General features: G+C 31.2%; 1 protein-coding gene across 2 annotated transcripts in view; it reads right to left on the reverse strand.

Moving 5' to 3' along the window:
- The window catches only part of LOC127729385 (dual specificity protein phosphatase 12-like), a 29,334-nt gene extending 15,281 nt beyond the window's left edge, over positions 1-14,053 (reverse strand). Inside the window, exons 1-3 of one of the 2 annotated variants that reach the window (XM_052237211.1) lie at positions 13,915-14,053; positions 4,656-4,932; positions 4,048-4,161 (exon numbers count right to left, since the gene is read on the reverse strand). In XM_052237211.1, the coding sequence (XP_052093171.1) occupies positions 4,048-4,161; positions 4,656-4,924 (383 nt within the window). In that variant the 5' untranslated portion in view covers positions 4,925-4,932; positions 13,915-14,053. The remainder of the gene's footprint in view (positions 1-4,047; positions 4,162-4,655; positions 4,933-13,914) is intronic. The other variant, XM_052237210.1, reaches the window with a different exon arrangement.
- Between the last annotated feature and the right edge of the window lie 5,170 nt (positions 14,054-19,223).

Genomic DNA, 19,223 nt, shown 5'->3' on the forward strand with positions numbered 1-19,223 from the left:
ATTGCACACATTAAAGACACAGGCACTTGTCTCAGAAAAAAAATCCTATATACCTTTATATAACACCTTGTGTTATATAAAGGTATATAGGATTTTTTTTTTCTGAGACATGTGCCTGTGATTAAAGAACATAAATAATTTAATTTTTGAAGAAATCAAACAAAGTTTAATTTTGGACCCAAATTTGGACCTACTTTGAAAACCAAGCACAAAATCAAAAAATCTAAAACATTGTTGGATTGACCATATCAAATAACACAAACAATTTAATTTTTGATGAAATCAAACAATGTTCAATTTTGGAACCCAATTTAGTCCATCTTGAATACTATGCCCAAAATCAAATATCTAAATACACGCTTAGATTCAGCATATCAAAGAACCCCAACCATTCTTTTTTCTTTATATAAAATCAAACAAAGTTTAATTTTGGACCCTTTGGACCTTAATGTGGCACGACCATGCCCCATTTAAAAAATCTAAATACACGCTTAGATTCAGCATATCAAAGAACCCCAAGAATTTTTTTTTTAAATAAAAAAAAAGTTGTATTTTGGACCCTTTGGACCTTAATGTGGACCAATTTGAAGGCAGGCCTCAAAATTAAAAAAATCTAAATACACAATTAGATTCAGCATATCAAAGAACACCAATAATTTATTTTTTAAAGAATTCAAACAAAGTTTAATTTTGGACCCTTTGGACCTTAATATGAATCATCAAAAACAGACCCTAAAATCCAAATATTAAATACCCAATTAGATTCAGCAAATAGAAGACTCCCAAGATTTCAAGACTTTTGAATTATACCCCATTGAAATTGCTAAAAAAATAAGCAATAAGCATAATTTTTACAAAGTATTGGTTTTGGCCCCTTTTCACTAAACCAATAGGGTCATAACCCATAAAATCAATCCCAAACTTTATTTTATGGTATAACAGCTTGTGGCACAATTAATTAGCAATATATAGACTCATTTAGGCTCAAGTTATTGTCCAGAAATCAGAAAATCCTAGTTTTTTGGCCCCTTTTCAGACCCTTATTAATAAACGGTTTGGACCATGACCCCTAAAATCAATCCCAACTTTCCTTTTAAAGTATAGAACCTTGTAGTAAAATTTCATAGTAATCCAAACTCTAATACGCAAATTAGTGTCCTGAAACATGAAAAATGCTTCTTTTTGACCCCTTTTTGGTCCTTAATTACTAAACAGCTACAACAATAACCCCCAAAATAAATCCCAACCTTCCAATTGTGGAATGGAACCTTGTGCTTAAATTTAATTGAGATCCATACACTTATACTCAAGTTATTGACTGCACACCAGAAAAATAGTTGTTTTCTGCCCCCTTTCGACCCCTAATTGTTTAAAGATATGGGCCATGACCCTCCAAAATTATTCCAAACTTTCCTTTTGAAGTATGGAACCTTGTGGTAAAATTTCATAGAAATCTATGCTCTTATACACCAATTATTGTCCTGAAACATGAAAAATGTTTGCTTTTGGCCCCTAATTCCTAAACAGCTACGACAATAACCCTCAAAATAAATCCCAACCTTCCTATTGTGGTATGGAACCTTGTGCTTAAATTTATAGAGATCCATACACTTATGCTCAAGTTATTGTCTGTGAACCTGACAAAAAATTGTTTTTGTTAGTCCCTTTTTGGCCCCTTTTTCCTTAACAGCTATGACAATAACCCCCAAAATTAATTCCAACCTTCCTATTGTGGTGTGGAACCTTGTGCTAAAATATTGACCAAATAAATATCTCTTATATTCAAGTTATTGTCTTTAAACCAGATAAAAAATTGTTTTTGGCCCCTTTTTGGCCCCTAATTACAAAACTGCGAAGACAATAACCCCCAAAATCAATCCCAACCCTACTTTTGTGGAATTGAACCTTGTACTAAACTTTCTTACACATTCATACACTTACACTTAAGTTTTTGTCTGCGAACCAATTTATTTTCCATGAACCAGTAAAACAGACTTTTTTGGCACCTTATTACAAAACTGCAAATACAATAGCCCCCAAAAACAATCCCAACCATCCTTTATTGGTATGGAACCTTGTACTAAAATTTCGTAGAGATCCATGAACTTATACTCAAGTTATTGTCTGCGAACCAAATGTCTTCAGACGCAGACGCAGACAACACCATAACATAATACTACCAATAAACTTGCGGTCGTATAAAAACCATTCGAAAAGAATACAAATTTATGTTTTTATTTGTTGATGACAAAATCGATATTTGTGCCAATGTAAACAATATTCAAAGATCTTATTACAACATTAATAAGATAACCTTTACTAATAAGTTTTCACCCTGTTTTTAAATAAGTTTTCTACAGGGACAGCCAAATTTACTAATCAAATCTTTGTATCTATGAAAGTATTTAGTAAAAGTTTTAAGTAATTTATATTAACGAAATCCCTGACTTAATAATTTACCAGTGACGCATTGATTAAGTTCATTAAAATCTATGACATCACTACACATACTGGCAAAACGAACAAGTTGGGATATATAAACACCGTATGATGAGCAAAAAGAACATCGCCGTCTAAAAAGGAAAATTAACAATAGGGAATGAAAAATTGTCTCTTTTGTCGTAAATTTTAATATGGAGTTTCCATTTAGAAATTGAAATGTCTAAATCTAGAAAAGGACAACTACTGCTGTTTATGTTCGATTTATTTAAAGTAAGTTCCGTTGGGTAAATTTCCGTAGTATATTTAGAGAACTCTGGATTATTTAACGAAAAAATATCATCAAGATAACGGTAGGTATTGTCAAATGTATCAACCAAATGTAACAATGACGTGTCTTTACTGAGTTTGGTCATAAACTGAGATTCATAGCAATACAGGAATAAATCTGCTATTAAAGGGGCCCAATTAGTGCCCATAGGCATACCTACTACCTATCGATATACTTTATTGCCGAAACGTACATATATGTTGTCTAGGAGAAAATTTATAGCTTCATTCATAGCTTCACATTTCCAGTAAGTGTATCTACCATACTTTCCTTTTTTGTTACAGAAAAAGGCTTTAAATGAGTAACAGCAAAAAAATTTGCAATGAGATATTTTAAAAGACCATTTAATTAAATATGAAAACTTTTTCTTGATAAGATTGTGTGGAAGTGTAGTGTAGAGAGTAGAAAAATCATAACTGTCAACAGAATTAAAAGGACCATCAAAAGCACGTATTTTATCTAAAACCTCTAAAGAATTTTTAACACTCCAAAAATAATTAATACTATTATTTTCATAAACTCTATTACAAAAGTTAATATCAAGATCTTTGATAGTAGTAAGGGAGGTATTTAAAAGCACTGACAGATTAGTAGTAGAACACTTACTAAATCTAAACGGTTGTTTGTGTAATTTAGGTAACCAGTACATAGTCGGGACTTTCAAATGTTCAGAAGAGGCTTTAAGCTGGGTAGTGGCAGTTATATGCTTGTTTACAATTTGACTCTCTGTGGAGAGTACGGACCTGAATGTAGAAGAATTGATAATTTTGTTTTGGATAACTTCTGTGTAGTATATGCGTCACACCATCACTACATTATTGGCTGCTTTGTCTGCAGGTACGAAAACACAAACCTCTTTGCGAGTACTTGGAGTTTTTATTTTATTCTAGAAATAGGTATATCATGAACCCTATTATTAATTTCAGAAATTGTTTTCAAAATGAGATATACGAATATCAGCAGCAAGTGTATTTTTCATACAATGTTTAATACGTAGATTACGGTTTTTATATTTACCTTGACAATAAAACATCAAAAAATTTGTGATTTTTATATCAACTAATGAGGATATTTTTTTATCAGAAAAAGTTTCTTTAAAATTGATTTATTGACTTTCTTGTTATCAATATATATGATTGATTAGTTCTTTGCTTAATATTGGGTGCATCTGAAAACCTATGCTGTATGACAGGTGGATCAAAGATACCCCTCACAACTTACAATCTGAATTGTTACAAACCTAATGACTAATGAAAAATACATGTACTGGTACATACTATGCATATTTTCTTTTTTGTTGCACTAATTTTAAAGCGTGATCAAAAGACATCCCCTTTTTCTCCATCAAATATGCCACCACCATGGTAACACTTCTAGAAACTCCTGCTATACTGAAATGATATTACAATATTATTTTAGTTTTATACCGTATAACTCTAATCATGAATGGGCTGAAACATATATATGAGAAAATGTACTGTCAAAAAATATTTCTTTTGTCATAAGTTACAAAACAAAACTTCATGAGGTTAAAATCAAAAATTTAAATTCATTGATATCATAGACAATAAAAATGTGATTATTTCTAGTTGGGGAAATATAAGATAGATGGGAAGTGACATGGTATTGATTCCCCCCATTCAAACAATTTTGAAAAAAAAGTCTACATGATTTATTTTCTTATAAAAGATATTTTATAAAAGCTGTTCTTTCCTTAAATGAGAGTGAATAAAAGTTATAATGTTCATATTTCATAAGTTACAAATACATGAGAAAGAATTTCAATACTTATTTTCATATGATGCAGAAAATAATGATTTCTTTCAAAACAATTTGTATCTAATATTGTTGATATTATCTGATTACCAATTTAAAATATACCTACCAGTGGACTAAAACTGCACCTGACTTAACACCTTCTTCTATGAAAGCCGTTACTTCAGGGAAATGTTGCAGCAGATCAGTAATTTCAAAATCAATTCCTTCTACAAATTTGTATTTAAAGAAGCCACTATTAACAATCTTATCGACAGGTCCATCACTGACTGTAACAACATGGGTAACACCAAGTTCACGTAACATATCAGGATCTTTTGTTGCTTGTTGGCCCCCAACATATAAATTGTCCACGATAACATCCAAATCCAAGGCCATTCTTTTCACTGTAAAAAGAAAAAAAAAAGGTATCAATTTACCTACCTGTATCTAATTATAACATGTATTAGTAAAACAAAACATTTCCCTATGAAATATTGTCCCCAAGACTTTGTATCATGAAATTTTGTCCATATCTATGAAATAAGACAAAATTTCATAGATGAATAATATGAAATTTTGTCTTGTTAAAGGGAGGTTATCCAAGAATAAATATTGTGTATATTAAGACAATATTTCATACAATTTGTAGGATTGTCATGAAATTTTGACTCATGAAAGGGAGGTTATAAACATTAATATTTTGGATATGATATCATATAAGTGTTTTATTTGATTGATAATAACAAACAAACCTGCCTTATTAATTAATGCAGCAATTTAGGGTTAAACACATACTTTTCATGAAAAATATTTAGATTTCAAGAAAAGCTCACAATTTTATGGCAGAGGATTCCTCGGGGAAGACATAATTAGATTAAGAAACATTTTCATTGACAGTAATTCATAGTGAAATATTGTCCGGAAGGAGGTGACAACATTTCATGAACAAGGACACTATTTTATAATTAAATATTATCCTGAACAGTATTTCATTATGAAATAGTATCGTTGGACAATATTTATATGAAATTTTATCCAACAGACAATATTCATGGTGGACATTATTTTATGCATTGAAAAATGGACGTCAAGTGGATAAAGAGCATTTATTTAGTAAGTGATTTGCAATGAAAAATTACTAATTCGGCCTATAAGGAGACAACAATAAAACCAGAAATACAACTACATGTACCAAGGCTTTACACTAATGAAAGTTAATGTGGGATCTAGATTGATTTAACTATTGTGTGACTCCATGTGTTTAATGTTGCCTTCTCTTAGACTGCTGTCATTATTTAAACTAGAGGCTCTAAAGAGTCTGTGTCGCTTTCTAGGACTGTGTACCTTTCAACAATGGACACTCTCCAACATTGTAGACTACTCTGACTAGAATAATACAATTCATGACAAAAATCTCTCTTTTGTTGATCTTGTATTTCTGATCATTTTTTCTGTTTTCAGTTTCTCTCTTATCTTCTTAAGTTTTTCCCCAAAACACAACAAGGGTAAATAATAATCATCGTTTAAGGAAAATCACTCCCATAAACATGATAAAGAGACTACTAATGATTTGGCAAAAGTTGACTAATTTGAACATGTTGAAGATCTTGTCTTGCTAATAATTTTTTATCTATCTTTTTTTCATAGTTTTCAAGATGATAGGAAACAAGAGGCTGTCAGAGTGACAGTAAACTGGATTTCCCAGCAGAGGTCGACCCGAAACTGTTGAGCAAGTATGGACACCACATTTAAGCTTAAAACAGCTCGGAATTTGGATTGTGATTGAATATTTAAAATAGATTAATATCTAATTAATAATGAAAATGTTATTTGCAAATCTGAAACCCCAAACAGGATCAAGTAATAATTAAACATTAACACACACAACAAAAATAAAATACCACATAACGACTGTGACATCTACCTTCATAACACACATGACTTAAAAAAATTGTTATAAAGAAATTTTTGACAACTAATGACTAAAATCAATTGAACAGAGACAATCATTGATAGACTAAAATCCATATAATATCATTTCTGTTCAAGGGGAAATAACTCAAACTTATTTCCATGAACCAGTGATGACTAAACAACAAAAATAGTTCTCTAAAATTAGATATGATTTTACCACTAAATAAAGGCAACAGTAGTATACCGGTGTTCAAAAGTCATTAATCGATTGAGAGAAAACAAATCTGGGTTACAAACTAAAACCGAGGGAAACACATCAACTATAAGGGAAAAACTGAAGTGCAACAAAAACAAACGCCAACATACATAGAAACGAACTATTTGATAACAACTGCCATATTCCTGACTTGGTACAGAACATTTTAAGAAAAAATGGTGGGTTGAACCTGGTTTCAGCACTAGCCAAACCTCCTGGCTTTTATGGCAATGTTAAAAAAATATTGCTAAAATGACAACACTACATGACAGAAATACAGCACAAACACATGCAAGAACATTCATCACAGAGAAACACACAAACAAATAATATAATAGTTGACACAACATGCAAAGCGCAGAACAACAACAAACATATTACATCAACGACAGACAGTGACGCACTTATGTAACGAATATGTAATCTTAAACTTTACACAATTATTTTCACAACACCAGTCCAGAACAATTTTCACGACAATGATGGTATTGAAAGGCTATTTTATAATTATTTGGACTACAAACCATAAGACATAACACATTATCCAACCGAAACCATAGCAGATACATCAAATATAAATACAAGCTAAAAGAACTCGCCAAGGAATTTGTTTTTGTCCCGGCTGATAAGGCTACTAATAATATCATTATTGTTTGACGTAAATTTTACATTGAGGTTCTGCAAAAGGAAATCACCAATTCACCAACATTCTAACTGACTCCATTTTCAGAAAATGACATCTGTAACAAACATAAACTAATAGCTACTTCTTTACAAGCAGAACCAAATACAATGAAAGTTCCAACCATGTACTGGCTTCTGAAGCTGCACAAAACACCTTACAAATATAGATTTATTTTGTCTTCAAGCCATTGTTCCACTACTAAACTGTCTATTCTACTTACTAGTTCACTTGGTACAATCAAAAACCTGGTAATAAATTGTTCAAATAAGGCCTTTGAAAATAGTGGAATTAATTACTTTTGGAGTGCCAAAAATTTGTTGGAAGTACTTGATAAATTGCATGCTTATATTGGTGATTTAGAATCTGTTCAAAGTTTAATTTTTCTACCCTATACATGTATACCACTTTGCCTCATAATCTTATTAAGAAAAAATTCACACACCTCATCAGGATGCAAATATATATGTTCAAACTTTTTTAGGTCATTTTTTTAGTAACAACAAACAAAAGAACTATGTCAATTGGACCTACTTTGATACTATAACCGCCCTTAAATTTTTACTAGATAACATTTTTGTTCGCTATGGAGATACCGTATATCTTCAAGTTATCTGAATTCCAATGGGGACAAACTGTGCACCACTTATTGCAGACCTGTTTCTATATTGTTATGAGTTACAATTTATGACTAAAATCAGCAAAGACCCAACGAAACAACATCTGATACAAAAATTTAATAACACTTTTTGATATTTGGATGATATATTTGCTCTCAATAATGACGACTTCAGTATGTACACTAAAGAGATTTATCCGGCTGAACTGACTTTAAATAAAGCTAATACTAACAATGAACTCTGCCCTTTCCTTTGCCCTTTGATATCTATATCTTATAAGGAAGCTTAATACCAAAATTTATGATAAAAGAGATGATTTTTTATTTCCTATTGTTAATTACCCCGGTATCCATTTTTAGATGGTGACGTTCTCTTGTCACCATCTTATGGTGTTTACATATCTCAACTTGTTTGATTCGCTCGTGTATGTTACAACGTATTTGATTTTAACGAAAGAAATCTCTGTATTACTGAAAAATTATTACACCAGGGTTTTCAATATCACAAACTAGTCAAAACATTTACTAAATTTTATCATCGGTACAAGGACATCATTCGTAAATATAATTCAACATGCAGACATCTGATACGTTCAGGTATATCACATCCAATCTTTTATGGTAATATTCTTTACAAAGCACAAAAATGTCGGCATTCACCTCAAAAGTTAACTAAACCTGTAAACAGACTTATTCAGAAGGGATATAATTACGATACTGTTGTCAGGTCATTAAAGATGGCATATTTTGGTACTAATATTGATTCACTCATAGGGTCTTTGCATCGGAAATAAACACATTTATTCTAAAACCAGTTGTTGGCATCGCCGCATGATACTGGTTATGGCCTCTCATATATTTTATGATGATATGATACTAAACCCCTAACAGGAGGGATTGTGCTTGATTTTCATATGATGAAGACATAATTTTTCAATCAGTTTAATTGAGGTCTGGAGCTGGCATGTCAGTAACTGCTAGTAGTCCTTTGTTAATTTATGTATCATTGTCATTTTGCTTAGTTTCTTTTGTTACATATTCTGACATCGGACTCGGACTTCTTTTACTGTGCATATTGCTGTGTTTGTTTTTTTCTACATTGGCTAGAGGTATAGGGGGAGGGTTGAGATCTCACTAAACATGTTTAACCCCGCCACATTTTTGCACCTGTCCCAAGTCAGGAGCCTCTGGCCTTTGTTAGTCTTGTATGATTTTTAATTCTAGTTCATTTATATGTTTTGGAGTTTAGTATGACGTCCATTTTCACTGAACTAGTACACATTTTTATTTAGGGGCCAGCTGAAAACCCTCTCCGTGTGCGGGATTTTCTCGCTGCGTTGAAGACCCATTGGTGGAATTCGGTTGTTTTCTGTTCTTTGATCGTGTTGTTGTCTCTTTGACACATTCCCCATTTCCATTCTCAATTTTACATGAATGTTGGATGTATAAAATACTGAGACACGTCATATACCAATGGGTAAAACATTGTTAGAATCAGCATATCAAAGAACCCCAAAAATTCAATTTTTGATGAAATTAAACAAAAGTTTAACTTAGGACCCTTTGGACCTCAATGTGGTTTTATCTTATTAATAATGAAAATAAATACAGGTTTAGATTCAGCATTTCAAAGAACCCTATATATATTCAATTTATGTTGAAATCAAACACAGTTTGATTTTTGGATCCCAATTTGGACCAACTTGAAAACTGGGTCCAAAATCAGAAATCTAAATATATGTTTATTAATAGACAATATAAGCTTAGTTTTTAATAAAGGAGTTCACTTCATCAAAAAAATATATATATATTGCATTCAGAAAATTAGTTTATACAGAATAACAAACAAACCTACCACAGAATTCTTCAAACAATTTACCAAAGAAATGAAAAAAAATCCAAAATGTCATTTATCATTTATACAATGTCTTTTAAAAATCTATGAAACTTATCTGTAATTATCTTCAAAATGTTTAATAGTGAACAGTAAATTTCTAACTATATTTATACAGTCCTACAGAGCTTATAATCATCTACACTTAGGAAACAGAAAATTTTCAAGTAAATCTGTCAATCCAATTATAATTCTGTGATTGATATTTACCATATGCTTTGTAATCTGATAACTGGTGAAAATCATTTTAAAAACACTTAGTGTAATCAAACTTTATATATATAATTAACCATTTCTGTTCAAAGGGAAATAACTCAATCACATAATAAGTACCACTTTTGGCTACTGGAAAGGGCTACAACTCAACAACGAGAAAAGCTTAAATCGTGAAAATTGAACTTGACCTTCATTTTGTCACAGGAAACAACATATCTAAATTTGAAAAAAATTTCGTCAAAGAGTTTTCATGTTAATGAACGGACACTGTTTGGCAGCTGCCCGGCCACCTGCCTGAGTCATACATCCTTCGAAAATCCGGTTAAAAATGCAAAAATTCATGGTTAAATTGTCATTAAAGAGCAAGAACTCCAATAAGGAGTTGACTGACAATTTTGGCTATGTTGACTTATTTGTAGATTGTATCATGCTGACCATTTTTGCTATTTAAAATTTGTATCTATCTATTATAGTTTTCAAGATAATAGGCAAAACACTTAAAATGGGTAAAAATCAACATTAAAGAGCAATATAACTCCAATAAGGAGTCGACTGATGATTTCGGCCATTATACTTATCTGTCTTATTGTTATTTTTGCTAATTTAAGTTTTTATCTATCTATTATAGTTTTTAAGATATTAGGCATAAAAGAAAAATAATTGGTTAAAACCATCATTAAACTGATTTACCCCAATAGGGAATCCTTGGACAATTTTGGCCATGTTTATTTTTTAGTAAATCTTGTCTAAGACTTGCAGATAATATTTTCTTTCTAACATGCAAGTTTCTTTCTATCTCTTATAATTTTCAAGATATAAGGCAAAAATGCAAAAAAAATGGTAAAAATCGTCATTTATGGACAAAAACTCCAATAAGGTGTTCAACATTATTTACATATTGGAAAATTCATGGTAATGGCAAACAGGAAGTAGGCAGGTGGCAATATGAAAAGTCATCAAATGTTACAACTCATTACTGTGAGGGGTGGAAGGACCTTTTTTACATCAGGATTGAGCCGTTTAATTCGCAAGAATTTGGGAATAGCAAGTTAAATCTTCAGGAATTCGGGATTTAATTTATATCGTGATGCGGGAAAGGACACAATATTTCAGCGGGAACTCAGGATTAAATTTTACCAGGATGAATTTTTTTGTTTCCAACAATGGAATTATTATTTGCCGGAGGGATACATGTATCAGTTACACTGGAATAGTTTTCACTCTAAGTTTGTCAATGGTCACTTCTGTAATTGTTTTATTTACCATACGATAAATTGTCCAAAGGTTATGTTATTACGATTGTCAAAATAATTGTAACACCACCTGTATAGTCTGTTAAAGCATTACACATTTGTGGTTATGTAATTAAATAATGTTCTAACCCGCATTGCAGTGACAAAGGAAGGTTGTCTAATGCCACCTAAATGACTGTCAAGAAATATGCATGACAGAAGCTTCGGAATTCCAGCTGCATCAAGTGATTACCAGAAATATTTTTTCTTTCCACGAACCATCAAAGATTGGAACACTCTCCCTCCTGGGCTTTCAAAGCCTCTGTGACAAAGAAGAACTAAATTCAAACATTATGCGGGGGGGGGGGGAGGGGTCCGTATGCGCACCGAAGTCATGGCAAAATATTCAGTTAGTTGATTGTGGCCATTATCCGGTAGAAGTAGAAGCATTATGTATACAAATGTGTACAGAAATTAATAAAACTAGGATCAAAATGTTTAATGAAATTTCTAGTATTGTCCCCAGTTTTAATTCAATGAGTAAAGAAAACAAATTTGATTTTATATTTTCTTGTGAAGAATGTGATATTTTACTTATCATTGTTAACAATATAAGTGAAATGTATAATGAGAGAAACAATTATAATGTCAATATATGAACTGTGTGTGATTGGTGGCTTAACTTATAATTTTATATATAGTCATAATATTTGAATTGATTATTTTGTAGAGGAGGCATGCTGTCAAAAATAGTATTATACTTAATATTAATAATCTTTATTTTATTTTATTTTTCAATGCTACATGTTTGTATTGTTTAATGTCTATCGTTTTGTCATTAATATGCCTGTCTGTCTGTTTGTTTGGGTTTTGTATTGGTTTGTTTATTTAGTAACAATCCTATTATTTGGATTTTAAACTAATAAAATTCTTATTCTTATTCCTGGAACTATTATACTAATGAGATTTCATTGCCCCGATAGTGGATTATTGATTTTTTGTTTTGATTGACAGCTTATCGTGTCACGTAGTAAATTACCATTCGGTACATGAATGTAAACAATAGATTTCGGCAAACAAGTCAGCTTATATAGAATACTGTTAAAATTGGTGGATTTGAAATAAAAAAATTATTATTAAATTAATTAGTTTAAATGCAAAAAATATATATTGTTTACGAAAAAGTATTAATAAGTAGTCAATATACATGATATATTAGTGTTGAAAATAAACCAAATATTGTCCAAATGCTGGCACTTTACTTGACCGCTAAGAAAACAACGTGTCAAAGGTTAACAGATCATAATTAATCCTGATAAAAACAATAAGTGTGCAATAAAAACAATGTTTACAATTTCAGTTCATAATTAATTCATATAACAAAAATTACCCGGGTCTCATAAAAATATAGTAACATTGTTTTGAACTTTTGTGAACTTCGTGTTTTACACCAAAATTTCAATATGGCTGTATACCAGGTATACGGGCCGGGCCTACTTTTGTAGTTCTAATTGTGGAACCTAGTGTACATATTTTCACGAAGTCATATGCTAATGCCACCAGAAGACCATTACTAAGCAAAATCAACCCTGATTATAATAAAAATATTGCACACATAAAAAGGAGAAGGTAATTTTATAGGAACAGTATAATTTATTTGAGCCGTGCATGTGGGTTCCGGTTGTAATGAGAAAGAGATTTATATTCCACTTTTTATTTTAAAAAGTGAGAATAAAAATAGGCAAATCCAAAGTATAACCTATAAATATGATTTGACAACAAACCGAACTTGCGTATCTCTTTTCAATCAACAGTTATAAGAAATTTTATGAATCATATATTTTTTTCCACATCGTCCCCACGCTATTTATATCCTGAAAATTTCAATCTTTCAGACCTGCCAACTATCCCGATTTATGGGGGATATCCCCCATGAGAGGTGTTGACCTGAATTTTGAAATTCTTTATTATATAAACTGATAACCTTAAAACAGGCTTTCAAATGAGTTAAAAGGGTATTTAAACAAATATATACTCATTCAAACAATATAATAGTAGATTAAAGACATATATGACAATATAAGAGGCGCATAAGGTCCTCTTGCGGTTAAAATCCCCCATGGAGATTTTGAAAAGTTGGCACGTATGATCTTTATATGTCATTTTTTACACTTAGACGGGATTTGGTGATTAATAACAACTGTCAAAGATCGAGATATCTTTTATCATTATAGTAATCATGTTTATATAAAGGATTATCATTTCGAATAACTATAATTTATAAAATAAAAAAACAAATTACCGAAATCATAAGATCAAGGCACGCTGTTACTGTCAAAACAATATGGCGTATCTATAAATAGCGCAGGTAAAGTCTCGTTCTAATGACCGTGATGTTGATATTATTACACTGATTGGTGTAACGGTTTCCAGTCCCGTTAGTATAATCATGGAAGTAATATTTTAAATATTACTTCCATGGTATAATAGTCCCAGCTTATTCTTATTCTTATTCTAAGACACTATACAAATCTTTGGTTATAATATTCATGAGCAAAAATTATTAAAAATACCTTTCCCAATGGAAGAAAAACTTATTAACAAAAAGCCAATAGTTTAAAAGACTTCTGTGGCAGAACCTGTGTTGTTTTTCAACTTTTTCTTTGAATTGCATAGATCGTCCGATTTCCTGACCTCCTCCCCGGATGAAACTAAAACGATGAATTGATGTCGGACACTTATTTCAGTTCCGTGTTTTAATTCCTATATTGGTCGTGGTGCACCTCGTGGTCATGTCATGCTGGGTTTTTGGAATATGTATTTTCTAACCCGTTGTTGTTTAAGGTTTTCTTTTCAATATTAATATTCTTTTTTTAATTTAAACTTTTGAAAATATATTTTTTCCAGATGCGCTCCACAGAAAGTCATAAAGTAAACAATCATGCCATTACCAAATCTCAGCTTAAGGTCTCTTGTATGGCGTACGGAAAGGGTCAAAAGTAAATTATTTCGCATATGCTACAGTTAATACAGCATATGCTATATAAACTACAGCTTAAGCTATAATTTATGTACCCTATGCTGTAATTAATGTCGCTTAGGCTATAATATATAGCATATGCTGTAATTTATACAGCGTATGCTATAATTAATACAGCATATGCTATATTAAATGCAGCCTATGCTGTAATAAATAGCATATGCAGCTTAAGTGTCCAGTTGACGTACCATAAGGTTCAAAAGAAAATACAGATTACGCTATAATTGTTGAAACATGTACATTATTTACATTTAAGTTATAACAGTCCCGAAAGGGTCAAAAGTAAATGTAGCATAAGCTGTATTGTGCCATATGGTTATAAGGTGGGGCTACTGTCAATCACAAATGATTCTATTATATACATTGTATTTACTGTCAATCACTCTTCAACTTTGAAGGCTATTCACAAATTAGGATAACGCCCATCAGAACCACATTTTGTTTAGGATGGGTGAAAATTAAAGAGCATTATGATTTAAGTAATTGATAGTCGAGTTCAGAGAGTTAATGAAATATTCGGAATATTTACATGAAATTATATCATGCTTATCTTAGAATTATATTTAAGGTAGCACAATACAAAAGCAACTAAATTTTATCAAAATTTAATTTTCATCTGTTTTTGTTACTTCTTTTAACAATTAATGTTGCTGATGTTTATACTAGAATTTCTTGAGGATAATGTAATAAATATGAATTCTTATTAAAAGAATTAAATATTTCATTTTCAAACTGCAAAAATAAAAAAATATATACTTGGAGTAAAACACCATATTGTCATTGTATACAATATATATTTCTAGAAATCCCCCATAAAGATCATCTAAACTGACCAACTGATCATTTTGTGTACACATGCATAACTTACTTTTTGTAACAAAAATGAATGCAAAAAAACAAAATATATTATTTTATGTACTAAGAGGAATAAAATCAATATTGAAAATGCAATGTGTAATTAAATTTCTGATATTATTTATTGTAACTGTTTATCATAATAAGCGGAGTTTTGACCATATCAGTAGCAACCGTGACTTACAGCAAGGTCAGTGATGATATAACATCTCCCGCCAGATGTATATTGATGCGTAGGTGTGTGCATTTTCTTTGTATATTTAGAATTGCTGAAATGAAATGCTTTCTTACTGGTCAAAACCTAACTGATTTATGATGAAAGGCCAATCCTGAAGTATCCAAATGGTACATGTGTGAATTATATTGAAGTAAATGGGGTAAAAGTAGGAAAATTCTTATTTATTCAATTTTGACACATTCATTTTTGACATTAAAATGTAGTTTTAAATGAAATTAGCTACAGTACTAGAAGTGTGCCCCTATATGCCTGATTTTCACACATGTTGTTCCTTGAACAGTTATCTTCAACATATAGTCTCAGATCCAAAAAGCATCAATAGAACAAATGTTCTACCCATTTAAATTTAGTGATCTCTTATAAACTGAGGTTGACATTTTCATTGAAGGTTTATGAGAGAATGAAATGCAATAGGGAAAATCTGAGACATGGTTTCGGAGTTCAAACTGTGTTGTACAAGAATCTTTAAAATATTTTGGGATGGAATGAAAAACAAAGAAGCTTATTTCATTCAAGTGTGGACATCACAATATAGCAACTAATCATGTAATAATTATGTCATAATGAAATTCTCATCATTTTAAATACACAGAATTTTGAAATCGGGTTTTTTGCAATCGATTCCTAAATTTATTTGAAAGAAGTAAAACCATAAAAAAATAGTTCGACATTTAGACTGATATGGCACTTTAATCTTTCTTCTTTCTTTTGGTACCCTATAAAATTTAAAGCTGGATGAAAGAGGTTACATCCGTTTAAAGTTGTCTGATTAGGGGTAAAATAATCTTTGTATTGTGCTACCGAGAGAAAGAATAGTGTAGACAATGATACCGAATCCCTCAACATTTCAGGCAAACAACCAAGATAAAGGTACGGGTACGAAAAACAATGCCTTTGAACGTCTTAAAGTCGCTGTGAGACTTTACAAAATTAGTAAAAATCACACAATACAGCAAACACTAGTTATAAATTGTCTATTGTATGATGAAAAATACAAGAATGAGATTGATGTACTATTTATTTTATGCTGAATTCAATCATCAGAATTTATATGTTTACATGTCTGTTTTATAGCACAGATTAGCGAAATGTGTGTTCGTTATAAGTTTTACTATAGTACGCACGTAGTCTATTCGACTACATGTATATAAGAATTTTCAAGAAACGATGAAATATTAAACTGTTCGAAGTCATGTATTAATTACTAAATATAAATAAAAGTAATTGAAACAAAAAAGAAAAACAAGTTTTATGAACACATCCACTTTGTATCCTTACAATCTAAATACAAATAATAGAAGGAACATGTAGCAATTTCCGTAAAGTGACATACGTGTTTTCTTATTTCGCTAAAATGGGATGTATACTGTCCATTTTTTTTTCGCAAAATTAGGTTACCGATTTGCTAATATGTCCCAAAAAGTTTAGCCAGTCTTTATTTCACAGTCAATATATATACAGCCCCTGCCGGGGAGGAAGTAAATAATCAAATCTAACTCTTAACATTGGTTGATATTCTAGGCACTTTTTAAATTTTTATAAAGCCTGGATTTCTTACTCATAAGAAATCCGATGGACAAGGTAGTATTTACAGTTCTCACTTTATGGGCAGACAACAAGTTTGCATAATAGTTTTGCCACTTCAATATTATGCAAATACCCAGCTAGATTGAATGTCAAATTGTATCGAAAAATATGGCATTACAAATGAACAATACGTTTTATAAAAATATATACAAATTTGGTATTTTTAATAGTATGTAACGTAAAGGAGACATATAAATTTTTGTAATTGCCAAAGAATTCGTGTTCGATATTCAAAGTTTGTATTTGTCAGCATTTTCGAAGGATTTATGGTGACCAGATTCACCTGTAAAGAATAAACATTATCTTCCGATGTTCAGACAGTTTTAAATCGATACAAATTGACCATGATAATTGGTAAACTGATTTTCAACATTCCTTAGTTCTCTCTTGACTGTTGTAAAGCAGGAAAGAAATGTGAAATAGAACAACAAGATGGTAGCACAGTGGTAACATCGATTCATCAAACTGGATGTAGCTGTATATTGTCACTGCCATAAAAATGTTATGCCATAGTAAGACATGCTTACGGTGACCTATAGTTAGTTGTTAATTTTTGTGTCATTTTGGTCTCTTTTGGAGAGTTGTCTCATTGGCAATCATACCACATCTTCTTTTTTTATAATTATAATGTCAAATTGATTATCAACAGAAAATGTATACATGCATCAGGGCCAAGCAGGCAGAAAAGATGCAGATTACCGACATCGGACTACTCTATTAAATGTATGTCCCTACTTTTCCGTTTGTCTATTATACCTGTTTTTCCCTTTATTTTCGTCTCATGACCCTGTAACTAAGGCAACTGGTAATCTTAAGAAGTGGTATGAGTGCCAATGAGATAACTCTCCATCCAAGTCACAATTTGTAAATTTAAACCATTATATGTCAAAGTACGGCATTCAACACGTAGCCTTGGCTCAAACCAAACATCAAGCTATAAAGGGTCCCAATAAGGACTAGCGTAAACTCATTCAAACAGGAAAACCAACGGTCTAATCCATGTAAAAACAAACTAGAAACACTTATGAACCTCATCAACAAGCGACAACCACTGAACATTAGGTTCCTGACTGTGCCATTATTTTTGGTGTAATTCAAACACTAGTTGGTTACAATATTTACGTCTTCAAAAAACTTTGAATAAAAAATCAGACAATGAAAGAAAGTTGGAAGTTGTAAGCATTTTGAAACTTAAGGCGATTATGACCATTTTGATTCGTGATGAAATTGTGTACACTATTCTCAACGATATTCCTAAACACTTAGAAGTGACTCTTTCTTCTGATGCAAAAAGGAACGAACATGTTGAAAATATATACAAATATATATCGAAACACTTGGCCAGATTTATTGTGAAAGTTAAAGTTTAAAATGAATATACAAAATCTTGAAATAGTAACTGATAATCTTGCTTAGGTGACTCAAGGAAGTACCGCCGGACCTTAGTTATGAAGAAAACTGCAACATTTAAAAAAATGTCTATAATTATATTTATCAGAGGGTCTAAAAGATACCTTATTGTCTAACTTTGAACATTACTATACTATGCTGTATACATCATCATACTCCGTGACGGTATCCATATACTTCACTCACGTTTTTTCGTCTATTTTTGTAGCTTTTTCTTCATCCTGTGTGCTACTTTTTCTAGTTAATAATTTATGCTTTAAATCTATCTCCTCGAAATTATCTTTTGTTCAACATTAGTGCATATATATTTTACATGTAAACTAAATTGTAGTATTGTTTCCAGGAGAAGACTTCCTAAGTTCGAAAAACGTGCGACTTAACCGTTTTGACTCTTTGAGCAAATAAAATAATTATAAACTATAAATTCCAACAAAATGTACATGGAAGATACTTGATTTCATAATTGACAGCATATTGTTGATTTTGGGGTCTGTGTTTGAACAAACATTGGTACAATTTGTACACCGCTTTCAGTCGATTTGTTCTTGTATTCGTGTGAAGCACACTTCAGCCAAGCCCGGAAGGGTTTGGTTATTCCAATAGTGAAAAAATTCGGGGACTATTACAGAAAATGATAAGAAAATTTTATAGTTTCAGCTTTCGTTACATAGATATTGTATTGTACATGTGAACTTTCAACATACCAAAGATGTCAATTTACAAAAAAATATACTGACATTTCTACAAATATA

This window comes from Mytilus californianus, unplaced genomic scaffold (assembly GCF_021869535.1).
Source record: "Mytilus californianus isolate M0D057914Y unplaced genomic scaffold, xbMytCali1.0.p SCAF_2, whole genome shotgun sequence".
Taxonomy (NCBI): Eukaryota; Metazoa; Mollusca; class Bivalvia; order Mytilida; family Mytilidae; genus Mytilus; species Mytilus californianus.